Below are 15,831 nucleotides of genomic sequence, written 5' to 3'. Positions count from 1 at the left end.
ACATCAATGGTGAGTGGCTGAACAAAGGCTGCAGAGTGGGAGTCTTTGATAATTAAAGCCAAAATGAGGACGAGGGACGAGGGACGAGGGATGAGATGGAAGGGGAGGGGGGACAAACAGAATAAAGACAACAGCAGCATGGAGGTGGGGAAATGCTGGAGAGAGAGGATAATGTTTGAGTGGGAGGAAAAATGAAAAAAGATCAGAAAGGAGAATCAAAAAAGCAAAAAAAAAAAAGACTTACAGCATTAAAAATCACGTCTATTTCGAGAAAGATGACCCCTTTTGTTGGCCCTGTCAGCTCCTTGCTTTTCAAGGCGTAGGCTTTGCGTTCTCCATTTTGGATCTGTGGGAGAGGGACATGACAGGCGTCTGTCTGGCAATACCCGGCTGAATCGGCTCCCCGGGCCACCTTTGAACCCCAGCTGCTGGCGCTGACAGGGAACCCAAAACAACTGTGGCAACTCTGACAAGTACCTGTTCATTACCCAATGCAGCTCAGCTCTGTCAAACAGAAATTAACTATCCTGGGGAATCACACTGTACAGCAGAGCCTGGATATTTCGACCCATAGTTGTTTCACAGGTTCTTTACAATTTTTCAAATACAAGAGACGTTGTTCTGTCTTTTTTCTCCAAATAGCATTGTTCCATCCTTCAATCAGTGTCATTTTCATATCTGTTTTTCTTCCTTCTCTCCCTCACGTTCTTTCTTCTCACAAATCAATCTCTTCCATTTTTCCTCTTTCCTGTCAACTCTTTCTCTTTGTGAAATAACAACAGTCTCATCTGTGGAGCCACAAAAATAACCTCTGCTTTTTATATCTTCCACTGTGTATTTTCATTCTTCCCATTCCTCTGCTCTCTCTATATCATCCCCAAGGGAAAATAAAAAGAAACACACAGAAATCTGCCTGTGACTCACATTTAGTAAAGGAATAGCCACTTTCCCCAGGAAGTCTGCGCTTCTGTCTCGGTCCTCGTCGTAAACAGTGACCTCGAGAACTGAGTGGATGTCCTTCACGTTACTGGACCACACACAAAGACAAACACCGCTGACATGTATGCTAAAATATGGGCCACAAACTGAAACAGTGTGAAAGCTATCACATCTTGCAAAAGCCTCTTTAAATATTAAAGGCAGACAGAAGATGGTTTAAATCTCAAACACTATACAAGACATGACAAAGGCCTCATATTTGAATACCCTCTATTACATTCACATAAATGTTTAAAAATCACCATTAACAAGTTTTATGTGATATTACATTACTGCATGAGCTAAACAGAACTACAGTGTGAAGTTCAGACGTGTCGTCTTTTGAAAATTAGGTTAGGAAGAAGATGGCTGATGTTATGTATAGAAAGGAGGCTATGAGGAAGATGTGCACTCAAAGAACGACTAAATTAACCTGTCCCTTCACTGGGAATTCACAGGTTTGCACTGTGGAAAAAACTGCATCATATATATAAGAAATTAGGTAGTATTAGGTAGCTAGACCTACATTAACTTTTAACAATAGCCATAATATAGATATATATATTGAAAATTATTATTTTTTGAATAAGGAGAATGTTTAGTTATTTTTACATATGTTAATTTGTTTCTTGAGTTAATTTTCTGTGCTAGGAGTTTAAAAATGCAATGTAATGAGACAATTTTTCTGACTTTGGTCTTTAATTCAAAGATGCCTGTCAGTTTTTTAAAATAATTGTCACAGTGAATACAAGCTGTATGTGTCTGCATGCAGAAAAGTCACTCACAAAGTGAAGACTTTGTTCCACTCCGGGTTGAGGTTTTTGTAGACAGTGTGTGTCTGCAGCCGATCATTACTCAGCTCCACCACACAGAATGGGTCACTCTTACCTGCCAAGCAAAAAAATAAATAAATAAAAATCATTGCACAACGCTGACCTTCTTAGTTAAAAGATATAAATGCACCACATTTCAAAAAGTTTTTAAAGTTTGTTAGCTTGAGGTTGCACAGAAAGTGAGAAACTTAAGTAATTTCACCAGCTTTTGTCTATCTTCAATCCTGCATATTATTAAGACAGATAGTATATAGCATCTTCCCTTTACACCACACGACAGCTCCAATACCCTGCACTTATCAGAACAGTTATGGCATGATTCCTTCATTTTTAGCTTCAAACCTGTATATATTATACAAGAGTATATCAGTGGAACAGCTGCAAGCTGTTTCTATCAACACCCTGGGAACATAGACAACTAAAAGATAAGTGTCAGGACAACTGTGCCCTGGGTAGTCACGAGAAGGGGGCGGGAGAGGGAAAAGAGAAAGAAGACTTTGAGAAAGAAGACTGAGAAAACAGAGGGTAATGTGGCTCTGAAGGCCAGGGAAGTTCAGAGTAGACGATAAAGACGGCTGAGCAGGGGTGTGAGAAACAGGTTTAGTCCACGATTAGTGATTCCAAAGCGAGCAGGAGTGACGTAAAGAAAAATAAAAGCAACCAAATGAAAGCAACATAAGAATGATGAAGGAATGACAGAAAACAAAAGTTCCTCACCATCCTACCTGATTTGTTATACTGTGACAGATTAATCGCAATTAATCGCAACAGCAAAAGGTTTTTGGCAATTAAAACTGAACTTTAATACTCTTTATTAGAGATATCGCTGTAGAGTTTTATACAACAACAAAACTATAACATTGTAACAGTGATGACATTTTACAACAATAATAAAAACAAAATGACATATACCCAAAAGGATGGTTTAAACTACAAAAAAGTATTTTAAAAATATCAGATACTTGAATGGCCGGTTGCTTCCAAAAATAAAGTATGTGGGAATTTAAAGACCTGTATATGATATAAAACATATGATATATAGCGCACTATAAATCCTATTCATTAATGTTAATGCATCCCAACAAAACTTTCATTTCAGAATTTATTAATGTTATGTACAGAGGGCAAGAAAAATATACACAATAATTTTCCTCCTCCAGAGAACAGCATACAGCAATCAAAACCAGTAATGTCCTATATATAACATCCTACATTTCATTTTCTTTGTACACAGAAAGGAGTGAGCCCACCTCCTTCCAACTGCCTCAAAATGAACAAGAAAAAAACAACAGGACTCATAATTCTGGCTTTGATCGTTATTTTTTTATTAAAACTGTTGTGAGCCATTCATCCAAGCTTATCAGTTGAAAGCACTGAGGTCAGGAAATAAAAAAAAAAAAAAAAAAAAAACATATCCTAGACAAATTCCCAGAGAAAATATTGAAATATTTAAAAAGCAGCAATGTTGCATAATAACTCAATAAAGTTGGGATTGAGTTCAAAGCCCCTGCCAGATTGGTGCATTTGTTTGTGTGTGTCTGTCTGTATTTGTGTCATGGGACGCGTGCGTGTGTCATTGATTGGTGTGATTTTCTTCAAATGTTGTGACAAGGGCAGGACATTTAGTGGGTGTGTAAAGTAAATGTCACCATGATCAATGCTCGAGCCGTAGGCGTTGCCTTTCATATCTGTTTGTGGTGTTCTATTGATGTGGACTGTTTGAAGTGAATATTGACAGCTATGACTCCTACAATACAAAACCAGATACATTAATATAGATGAAATACAATTTACTTAAGAGCCTACTTCTCAATTGCACATAAACTGTATGTATTAAAATGTATTGTATTAAAATGCTAATTCTGTGATGGAGTCCTAATGAATATACAGAAATATTCATTTTAAACTTGTAAACAAGCAAAAATAATATTTTAGCTGCAGTTTTCATTCAGTATTTTTATAGCAGTTAAAATTTCAAGCCCTCTTTAATCATCATGGAGCTTCCGTAGCATAACGATTATAATGTTGTCCACACAAATCATGTCTGATTAAATTTAAATGCAATCACCCAAATTAAGAGATGGAAATTATTTCTGCAGGACCCTGTCCCACCCCCATTTTCTGTCTAATATTCTGTTTTTAATGACATGGCAGGCTGTGTTGTCACAGAGAGCCAGTTGTTATTGGTGATGAACTTTCACCCTATTGGCCGCCAGCACCAGAGGCAGCTGTCTTAACCAATTACACGCTCAGGTTTGAGCGTCGCTGAGCGATCATCCAGGTAATGTCCAAGCAAAACCTCCACTCCCACCCCCACTCCCCCGTCCCATTTCTGCAGCGCTGGCTGAGGGTCTGCAGCAAAAAGTGGGCCCAAACTCATTTCAGGGTGCCCTAAGATAAGTGTGGAGGATGAATACCGTAAGAGTGGAGGGAGCACTATTTTAATTGCAGCGCAGGAAGATTCAAGTTAGTGAGGAATGAGTTTGGAGAGGGAACACACGCCCTCATGTTGCCTATGATTTTTGACTATAAAATATAAATCTATTGCATTTTTGCTGCACGTCTTTTTTAATTTCTTTGTCACTTGTAATAGGCCACACAATGTACAGGATTTCCCCATGCGTCAAGTGAAAAGCTCAACTTTATTGGTAGGTTTTGTTTTGAAATCGACTGAAAAGAGTCTGCACATGCTTTGGTGCCTCTGTTGGAAGTGCATGTGCGTGTGTGTGTGTGTGTTACCATTGAAATGTTCTAACAGTATAGTATCCACTTAGAGGGACAAGAGCTGGCAGACAAAAAGAATTGTTGGTTTTAGAGACTATTTTCAGTTATCCTACTCGGGCTGAAGAGGAGCTACTCCACAAAAACACTTCAATTAGAGAGAGAGATGGCCAGAAAGGGGAGAAAGAGGGAGAGAGAGAGAGAGAGACAGGACAAGGAGGCGGTGGAGAGGGTACAGGCAGCGTGAATGAGAGAGAGATGGTGAACTCTCTCTCTCTCGCTGACCTCCTCTCCTTTTCTCTCTGTCTGTTTGTCTGTCCATCTGTTTTTCTCTCACCTTGCTCCTGACCCTCTCTTGGTCTGTGCTGTTAAAATAGGGTGTTCATGTGGTGAGGGCTCTTATGTGGCTCTTACACAGCTATTGTTTCTGCCTGTGACACACACATACATACACACACACACACACACGCACACACACAGCGCCAGACTCAAAACAGAAATAAGCCATCGAGAAACAGCCCTTTTGCTTGTTATCTATGTCAGTTCACTTACTGTATCTTATCTGTATGTGGTTGACTAGCTGAGAGAAAATATATTTTGGCAAACAAAAACATTTTCTTGTGAACAGGGTTACAAATTGGGCTGCATGAATTTAAGATATCATTGGTTATAGCAATAATTAACTATCTCTATTTTCCCCACAATAAGCAAACTCTTGTTTTATTGGTCAGTGCGATTAAAAATTGTCCTATTTCATGATGTCAGAAATAAATGCAAATGCTGTGATATGAAAAAACAAACAACAAACTTCAAACAAACAAAGTTCTTGGTTTGCAAATCGGAATTCAATTCCTGTGCCCATTTTTTTTGTATTCAGTCTTAGTACAGTAGTCCCTATGTAAAATATTAGCCCACAAGACACCATGAATTTCTTCTGTGTAGTGAGCCTGTAGCAATAATTTCAAATCACCACAGGCTTTAAAGACACTGCTCTGAAAATCAAACGTGTTCTCTGTGATCATGTCAAGCCAGCAGAGACAAACTAAAAGGCAAACAAACAGCCAATAAGCATAATATTTCCACTGTTTTACTGTTTTTTTTTTTTCACAAGTCAATGAAGCTCAGACTGAATGATGAGCTCTACAACGAGGCCACGGAGCAAATTCTGCTCCCAGTGAAACACAAGAGCCAGAGAGCCATTAGCCCTGCACTCCGGCTGCTCCGGTCGCTCCACGCAATAACCCAAATCAACTAGCTCCCCTCTGTATTGGCTAATGGGACTGTGGCTGCTTCAGACAGAGAAAACTCTACACACATTGACTCTTTCTCTCTCACTCACTCACACACTCACTCACACACACTCACACACACACACACACACACACACACACACACACACACACACACACACACACACACACACACACACACACACACACACACACTTCTGTCTTTGTATCATGCATTCCCTAGACTCTTACCCTAACCTTAACTTTCACAACTACTGTAAATGCCTAAACCCAATAATTACCCTGGCCCTAACCTAAACCTAATTCTAAAACCAAGTCTTAAGCCTCAAGCAAGAGTTTGAAAAAGTGATAGCGAGTGTTATAATGAAACAATTATGCTTAAAAATGTCCTCACAAAGAGAGAGAAACACATGCACGCACGCACACACACACACACACACACACATGCACGCACACACACACATGCACACAGAAATGGAGACAGACACACACATTTCTTTCTCTCTCTACTAGATAATACAGAGTGAAAAACTAGGCCTGTCCACTGTAGACCTAATTAAAAGTAAGAATTAATGGAGAACGGAGGATTCAGAGAGAGCAAGCAGAGAAAGAGCAGGAGGGAGGGAGGAGGAGGGGGAGAGATTTGTTGGTTCAAATGTGTACTTTTTCCTCTATTATTCAAATGAGCAGGCAGCATCTTTTCTAAAAATTCAGAGACAAATTTAGCGACCTACACAAAGTAGACTTTTAACGGTCCCTGAGGATTCTCGCAGAGGATCATCCCTTAAACCAAAATTATACCCTGACTTTATCTATGGCTGGATTTATGGCTCATTGTTGGTGGAGGAAATGTGTCACAGGAACTGTTTAATGTCTGCTAAACTTAAGCAAAACTTATTTAAAGCAAAAAAATCCTTTTGCAATTTGTAGGATCACCTTACAGATAGTGTAAACAGACATTCATAACAGCTAAAATAAGAGGTTTATTTGTCACATTATTTTTTAGCTGTATGATTATATGAGAATACAAGAGTGAATCATTTAAGAGAGCAACTTTTGACAATGTGCAATAGGTTGCAGCATGAGGTTATAGTGCTGCTGTTTGGAGTTAAAGCCAGTGTCTTACCTGTGACATCTGCTGCCATCAGTCCCTCAGCTCTGATGACCTTTACTTGCACCACTCCGACATCTTTCAAGTTGTGCAACGACCTCCACAGGCTCTGAAACATCAACGGAACAGGGGTGAGAGGTCAAAAAGGATAGTAAATTAGCATCGAAGAAAAAGACCAGTCAACAGTCTGACATTTCATTAAAAGAGGAAAGGGTAGAATGTGTCCTTTAGCAGTCCTTATTTGCAAATGTAGAGCTGGCATTTATAGATGAATCTAAGAGAGGACAAATGGTTGGATTTAATTTCTATGAATAGCTCTGCTTTGCTATTTGAAATGTTCCATAAGTTTAGATTTGTGTCGGATAAAAAGGAACTTTTCTGATTTTGGTACAGAAGATGAGCCACAGAATAGATTTAATCATATTATCTAATATATAATGAGAAAGGTCTGAGGTGGGAATGTGAAAAAATTAGTTTTTTATGTCTTCCTGCAATAGTGGACAGTGTTATTTTTTTTCTTTTCCACTTAAAATAAATAGGTTAGCCATTTAGTCACAGAGGGAACTGTGTTGAGTGGAAATAATGTTTCCCATAGCGTTTTGTGTACTTGTGAAAGTGCAGAAGACTGAATAAAGCTTTATCAAATAAATGCACTGTATGTATTATCAGTAGTTTATTTTTTTGATTATTTTACTTTTAACCCAAATCTGATTTTACCAGAATGCACAGAATTCAATTTTTACCAGAACTGAAAATGCAGCTTAGCATTTACTTCTTTAGTGTCACTCCACAAACTGCTGCCTCACTCTCTTGTGAAAAAAAGCTGTGAGCAGGGTGTGTGAACAGAAGCCTTAGTATCAGCAGAGGAAGTGAAAAAAAGTGCAATAAAAAAACAGAAAATTCTTCAAAACAATACAATAAGGATATAACAAAACCCCTCATAAAATTACAGCACATATGCAGATGGAGAGAGAGAGAGTACTACGCTGATGACGATATGATAATAGAGACGTTGTGTTGAGTAGACACATCCAGTGAAGCATGACTGGCAGTGATATCATAGTTATCAAGCAAACATGCACAGTGACCTCTAACACTGGATCTAGCTAACAGAGCATCCAAACATGGCAGATCAAGACACCTAATGTAAAATAAGAACAGTCAGCCCAGTCTGTAAACACACTGCTTCTTCACATTTTCCTCCTGCATGTTTACACACCAAGAACACACTTTTATATACACAGTCAAGAGATGCATATGAGGCCCAGTGATGGTCCAGAAAGACAAGGGAAACACTTGATGCCCAGGGTTTAAATAACTAGGTGAAGAGGGATAACAATTGGTTTGTAAATCTGTTGAAAAGGAGAGATCAACAACTCAAGCATAAGCACAGACACACAGAGAGACAGACAGACAAACACACAAAATCATAAACTCATGCTTTTGTTCACACCCAAACACTCAGGTATAAATACATGCATAGAAAACCTACACTGAGGCCAAATTGAGTAGCATGTCGGCGTGTCTTAAAAGCAGAGTGGAAATGCACTTCACTTCAATTTATTTCTCTCTCTCTGGCAATAACCCCTTCCATCCCCACAGGAGTAATTATAATTTAAATTTCAGAGTCAGGGCCAGGCTACAGACTTAATTCATTATTACCAACTCTGTCAGACTCTGCCTGTTTCCAGCGATATCATTGTCCAAAAGCTCTCTAAAGGAGATGAGAGAGGAGAGTGTGTGAAAGAAGAGAGAGGGAAAAGAGAGAGTGACAGAGAGAGAATGAGAGACATACAAAGAGAGGGAGAGAGGAGAAGACTCAATTTTAAGGCATGATTTCTCTGAAGATACAGCTGCTTGTTGTGATTATTGGGGAGCAGCCAAGAAGAGACACAGAGGGAGAAAGAGTCAGAGAGAGGGCATGAAGAAGGCAACAGAGTAAGAGATTAGGGCAAACTAAAGGCTGACTAGTTAGTGTGTTAGTGTTCACCAGCAGAACACACCATGATGCTGATAACCTAGCTGTAAGGCTAGAGATGAACATACTTTTTTTTTTTTTTTTTTTGCTATCCTGACTGAAATGCGGAGTATTAAAATCTGACACCAAAAGCTGGCTTCAAATGGTTGTTCTGACTCATAGTATTCTTTACTTTTTACTGAATTTGATATCTATGATTATAAATAATAATTGAACAATTTTAGGTTTTTTTTTTTTTTTTACATAAACATCTATGGCTGCTTGTCTTTAGACATTTAACACTTTAGAAGTTTGGTCTTATCTGTTAAATGAAGCTTTGGTATTGTTGCAAAGTTCAGTGGCTGCACCAGCAGAAGACTTTCTTTCTTTCTTTTCCTTTCAGCTGCTCCCTTCAGGGGTCGCCACAGCGAATCATCTGCCTCCATTCAACCCGATCCTCTGTATCCTCCTCACCCACACCAACTATCCTCATGTCCTCCTTCACTACATCCAAGAACCTCCTCTTTGGTCTTCCTCTAGGCCTCCTTCCTGACAGCTCTAACCTCAGCATCCTTTTACCAATGTGTTCACTGTCCCTCCTCTGAACATGTCCAAACCATCTCAATCTGGCTTCCCTGGATTTTTCTCCAAAACATCTACCATGAGCTGTCCCTCTGATGTCCTCATTCCTGATCCTATCCATCCTCGTCCCTCCCAGAGAGAACCTCAACAGCCTCCACTACTCTTTCCCATAACTTCATTGTGTGACTCATCAGCTTTATTCCTCTGTAGTTTCCACAACTCTGCACGTCTCCTTGTTCTTAAAGATGGGCACCAGTACACTTCTCCTCCATTCCTCAGGCATCCTCCCACTCTCCAAGATCTTGTTAAGTAGCCCAGTCAAAAACTCACCTCTACCTTCACCTTACGCTGCATCTCCCTGTACTCCTGTCTGTTCTCTTCTGTTCTCTCAGTGTCCCACTTCTTCTTAGCTAACCTTTTCCTCTTAACACACTCCTAACTTCCTCATTCCACCACCAAGTCTCCTTACCTGCTGTTCTCTTTCCAGATGACACACCAAGTCTACCTGTCTCCCTGATCACTTTAGCTGTAGCTGTCCAGTCATCTGGAAGAAACTCCTGACCTCACAGAGCCTGTTTCAGCTCCTCCCTGAAAGCCACACTTCCTTTTTACACTCTCCACAGCCACTACTTTGCAGTCACTGATCTCTTTCAGGTTGAAACGTCTGCACAAGATGTAATCAACTTGTGTGCTCCTGCCTCCACTCTTATATGTCACCCTATGCTCCTCCCTTTTCTGTAAAAATGTGTTCACTACAGCCATTTCCATCCTTTTTGCAAAGTCTACCACCATCTATCCTTCTGCATTCCTGTCCTGCATCCCAAACTTACCCATCACTTCCTTGTCACCTCTGTTTCCCTAACCAACATGTCTGTTGAAGTCTGCCCCAATCACCACTCTCTCATCACTAGGGATACCCTGAATCACCTCATCCATCTCCCTCAGAATTTCTCCTTCTCCTCTAACTCTCATCCTACCTGTGGGGCATAACCACTGACAACATTCAACATCACACCTTCAACTTCCAGCTTCAGACTCATCACCCTATCTGACACTCTCTTCACCTCCAGAACATTCCTAGCAAAATCCTTCTTCAGCATAACTCCTAACTCCATTCCTCTTTCCATCCACACCATGTTAAAACAGCTTGAACCCTGCTCCTAATCTATAGGCCTTGCTACCTTTCCACCTGGTCTCCTGAACACACAAGATACCCACCTTTCTTCTCTCCATCACATCAGCCAACTCTCTAGTTTTCCCTATAAGTCAACAGCACCAGTGGTACCGATCCGGTATAGAAGTCATATTTGTGATTCGCATGTTTGATTGGGCTTAAATTTTACATCGGACACCCTTCCTGACACAACCCTCTGCATTTACCTGGACTTGGGACTGGCATATGAAGACACTGGATTGTGCCCCCCTGTGGTTGCCAGCAGAAGACCATACCACACAAAAGACACACAAACGGCAGAGTGAGTGAATGGAACAAACAAGACTAAATTACTTCTTTAATGTATGGGTGCAGAGCTTTTTTTTTTTCACCCCTGCACCAGTCCTCCACTCTCCATCCCTTCCTCCCTGCATACTGGCTCCCTGAGGGGACATTTAGGTTTCAGCCTCAATCCATGATTGGTTGAGGGAAGAAACACATCCTCCACCAGAAAGATAAACAGCAATGGATCAACTGGACAGACAGACTGACAGGTAGAGAGAAAGAGACATGAAGGGAGGCCAAGACCAGCCCCCAGTCCCTCATTTACATCTCGTCACACCCCATCAATACACAGGTGGAATGACGGGGATAAGGAGGAGATGAAAAGCAGGGATAAATAGAGGGGAGGAAAGAAAAATGGAAGGAAAGTTGTTGTTTTTTTTTATAAAACACACATCTGCCCTGTCTGTGACTGACATCTTGTCAGTGTGTTGTCTTTTTCCACCATCTATTTTGCACTGCACAAACACACAAACACACAGATGAATCAACACCAGCAGAGGCTTATGACTCGCTGTGTCACCTTTCATCACTGCTGCAAATAACAATTCTCACAGATACTCAAACAGAGCATCTGCCCAGTAGCTGTTCAGTTCAGGGGACATTTGATCAAATACCTCTGAATGCTCACACACCAACAACAACATCAAAGATCAAACGCTAACAAGTCAGATTTCCACTCCTGTTCATCAGCTCAGGACTGTCTGTCAAGAGGCTCTCTGACCATCCAACGCTTTACCCTCTCTCCTCCTTCATGTCCAGGTTGTGTCCTTTCTCTTCACCTTAGAACAGTGCGCCAGAGTGGGTGGGAGAGATACAGCACTAAAGGTGTGTGTTTTTGTGTGTGCACAATACATTACATGAGTGTGGGTGGTGAAGTTTCACCACTTCAGCGGAGGTCACCATGTCCTCCTCCTCTCATCCACACAACTTGCGGCCACCTCAGGCCCATTAAGAGCCATTAGTGTGTGTGCTCCTTTGCCATCATAATGCATAAATCTCTTCCTCTTCCTCTCCTTCTCCTACTGTCCCTCTTTACTTCTGGGAAATCGTAATTAGGGATGAAGGAAAGGTTACAGTGAGCAATAATACATCTAATGCAGTTGCTAGTGCATTGCATTGTACTGCATATAATTCTGCCATCACTTGTATTCAGCTGCAGCAGAAACCTACAGCGTGCACACTCATTTGCACGCATGCATGCAGTACATAGGCGTGGAAGATGCACAAAGCCGCCACAATGCAGAACAACTAGAATTAGAGAGGCATTAATGAGCTCAGCACTATCATCAGATCCCAATACTCAAGAGTCCACTATTTGTTTCCTTTAGTGGACACAGTGAGACGAGAAAGAGCACCTGCCAAATACAGCAACTTGTGTGTACGTGTGACAAAGTGGCTGGGACATTAGGGATATAAAATCTAGAGTGAAACAGTATTTGCACACTGCTATACACTTCCTTAATTTGCTCAAGTATGTGTTTTCAACAGGAGCAATGATGCTGAAGACTGGGACAAGCCAACAATTGAAATCATTTTCTCACCCTCATGCTCATTTGTGAAGGTATCTGCTCTTTAAAGCTGTGATGACGACAACATGGCACTTGTATCGCTCCGCCAACCCCCATCTTTTTATTGAATAGCTGCCGAGATAGGCACTGTTTTTACATCTGTCTATATTTGCGTGCCTGTTTGTGATTAGCAGCAGTGGATGCTTTGTGCAGATTTGTGCTGTACAGCTGATTTCAAGCTGATAATAGTGCCGAAGCATAATAACCTACACCTACATGCGCGTGCATGCACACACACACACATACACAGCACAGATTAGTGGGCTCTGAGCAGTACTATTATGTATTAGTGGTGGTACTTGCTCTTATCAGTGCTCTTTGATAAGGTACATCTTTATTGGATAGAAGACGGCCAGTCTGGGGAAAAGGGATATGTTAATAGGTACAGGCCATTCAAGTCTCCAAACCGACCTCACTGTGCCCCTCCATCTGTAACCCCCACCTTCCTTTCCATCCCTTCATCTAACAGGAGGTCCACAGTGGCGACAAACAAAGAGCTGAAGCCGCTGGAAAAGCGGGACAGAGATGGAGAGGGAAGGAGGCAGGAAAAGAGATAGGCGAAGGAAGGGAAATGTCTCGCCTTCAGCCGAGCAGAAAAACGGGGTCTGCACGAGTTGTGAGAGAGGTGAAATAGCTTTTTCTTTTCATTTTACACGCCTTCCCTTCCCAGTGAAACCCTCACCCTTTACCTCTCGCCCCCTATTACACACACAAACACGCTCACAGACACTCACGCTCCCCACCCTCGATTTGTGACTGCGAGGAGAGGCACAGCGTCTGTGTCTCGGTCCTAGAGCTCCCCTCTCTGATCTTGGGTGGTTGCTGCAGTGTGGAGAAGAGTGGTTGACCTCCTGTGGTTAGCCAATAAGGCACCACTATAGTTATGTAGGTCATGGCACCTGTGTTTGGCCTGTGGAGTTACCGCTGCTGGTGCTTATGCACACACACACAAAAAAACACACTGTGCACAACATGACTACACACAGTGTATACCCACAGATAAAAGAACACGTAAATACTGTTAAGTGGTACCCACTGGAAAATGTGCTCAAACAGGTCTCTTAGACAATTAAATGCAATGGATGCAATAATGAAAAAATCTTGTATTTGTAGTAATTAAGTCTCCATTTAAACTCATTTAACATTACATGAAGAAATATAATGTTCTGTGTATGTGCAGAGAAAATGTCCCATGTTTAGGCTGTCAGTGAATGAAATCTATTGAAAGTGTGTGTGAGTACGTGTGTGAGTTGCATGTGAGTATCTTTGTAGCAACAGTAGTGAGGATGACAGGGTGTGAATGGTTAACTAGGATAAGACAAAGACATAGGCTGAAACCATTGTGTTGAGTGGAGAGCCTCTGGAGCAGATGGGGCCTTAGGGCTTTCTCTCTCCTTTCTTTCTCTGCAGTACTAAGCTGAAATCAATGACAACTGGCTAACAAGCAAAGACATTTTACACTGAAATAAATGAGCCCACATGCATTAATCATAAATGCACAACCCACCAATCACTGGATGCTGATGCAAATACCCCCCAATACTTGTGGTGTGAATCATAGCTACAGAAACAAACCAACAATGTGAGCCTGTGTCCTTGCCAAACGCTTAATCCAAACAAAGCTGCCTGTAAGAGCCATGTGATGTCTCTTCTTCCCTGACCTCTCAACCCATGTTTCTTCCTTCCTTTACTGTGCATCTCCCACTTGCCAGATCTCTATTTCGTCTAACCTCAAACCACAGCTGCAGCTTGGTGAATTTGCTGTCAGATCACACCACATTTCCCTGTGAAAGAGACTCTTCTTGATGAATAAGTGAGATTCTTCATAAAATGCGAAGAAATTGTGACTTTATAACAACCAGAAGTCTGATGATAATGACTTGTTGAGGGAGGAGGAGGGAGTTGTTGTTTGACACGTCAGTCTGACTCATAACACAAAGGAATCTTGCTTTTCTTTGTCTTTGCAATTCGAACATAAACGCACATCAAAAAGCAAACAATCCATGGATGAAGCCATGCATGGTATCAGGTGCTAAGTACATTTGTAATACAAGGGGTGACTGCGTGGAATTTGTTTAAACTATATGTGAACAAAAAATATGAGGTTCATGGACATTTCCATCAGTCTGTAAAACCAACTCACATATCTCTGCATGATCTGGTGTCTCTCATTCGGGTCGTCCAACATGTTGACTGACAGGTCTGAGATGGAAACGGCGGCAGAAGCAGTGAGTGTAACCAGCAGCACCAACACACCTTCGCCTTCCTCCAGTGGCAGATCCAGCTTGTGTGTGTGTTCTTTACTGAGAAGCGACAAGTCAATGGTACACCTGAAGAAACAGGACAGATAGAAATAGAAAACAAATAGAAATAGTATTACACATTTAGTGAGGAAGCTGGGTGTGCTAAAACACACATTAACAGTAAAAAAGGAAGCTAAGCAAAGCTAAATGAGGACTAAAATGAAAGAACTTGCACAAACAAATAAAAGACTTAAACAACTACAAATCTAGAAAGACTGCTGTACCGTCCCATGAAGTCATCCTTCTTCCCTGCGTCTTTGTCCCATACTGTTATGTCCACGTAGCCTCCCTGCTCATCATACAAGTGGAAATCAAACTGCTCTCTCCACTGAGGGTTCAGTGTTTTGGGAATTGTCTGAGTAAACAACAGAAGGAAACACACTGTTTGACTCCAAACTCTTTATATTTGGTGACAAATTACAGGAAAAGCTTGAATGCTTGAGTCCTGTAATGAGGTGATCTGGTGGAGTTTTTCCTGAATGACAATGGCACAAGAGGGGTCACTTAATGGTTTGATGAGTAAGAAAATTATGTTAATCATGTCAAGTGGCCTTTACAGTCACCAGATCTCACCCCAATTGAATACCTATGGGAGAGACTAGAATATCTTCTGTTTGTAGAGTCAATGTCAGACTGCACTGAAACTGTTGTGGCAGCACAAAGTGGCTCGATATTTGATAAAGACACTTGTTGCTTTTTCCTTTAATTTTGACCCAAATGTAATGTATATTATATACTGGACATGAGCTGATATAATGGCTAGTCCACAGACAATGAGAAACACTGTTGAAACCTGTTGCAGCTTCATCAAATAGTGAAAAAAAGGATTAATATAACAACAATATTACACGACATTACGCGACATGGATGATTTGTTGATGATGATTTAATCCAATAGTCCACCCATAGAGACATACAGTATGTGCCTGTACGTGTCAAAGATTTTAGCTGCTTTTGTTTGTTTTATTCAGAATTACATTGTGGTATCAGTGAAATAAAAAAAAAAAAACTTTCTCAAACAGGAGTGTGT

General features: G+C 41.0%; 1 protein-coding gene across 4 annotated transcripts in view; it reads right to left on the bottom strand.

The window, feature by feature from the left end:
- Window positions 1-15,831, bottom strand: part of mctp1a (multiple C2 domains, transmembrane 1a) — a 120,145-nt gene that overhangs the window by 45,839 nt on the left and 58,475 nt on the right. For all 4 annotated transcript variants that reach the window (XM_026322681.1, XM_026322677.1, XM_026322679.1 and 1 more), the window contains exons 7-12: window positions 15,026-15,156; window positions 14,642-14,828; window positions 6,909-7,002; window positions 1,764-1,866; window positions 925-1,027; window positions 245-346 (exon numbers count right to left, since the gene is read on the bottom strand). In XM_026322681.1, the coding sequence (XP_026178466.1) occupies window positions 245-346; window positions 925-1,027; window positions 1,764-1,866; window positions 6,909-7,002; window positions 14,642-14,828; window positions 15,026-15,156 (720 nt within the window). The remainder of the gene's footprint in view (window positions 1-244; window positions 347-924; window positions 1,028-1,763; window positions 1,867-6,908; window positions 7,003-14,641; window positions 14,829-15,025; window positions 15,157-15,831) is intronic.

This window comes from Mastacembelus armatus, chromosome 9, assembly GCF_900324485.2.
Source record: "Mastacembelus armatus chromosome 9, fMasArm1.2, whole genome shotgun sequence".
NCBI lineage: Eukaryota > Metazoa > Chordata > Actinopteri > Synbranchiformes > Mastacembelidae > Mastacembelus > Mastacembelus armatus.
The sequence above is the reverse complement of the archived record's forward strand: the minus strand, read 5'-3'. Positions and strand labels throughout refer to the sequence as shown.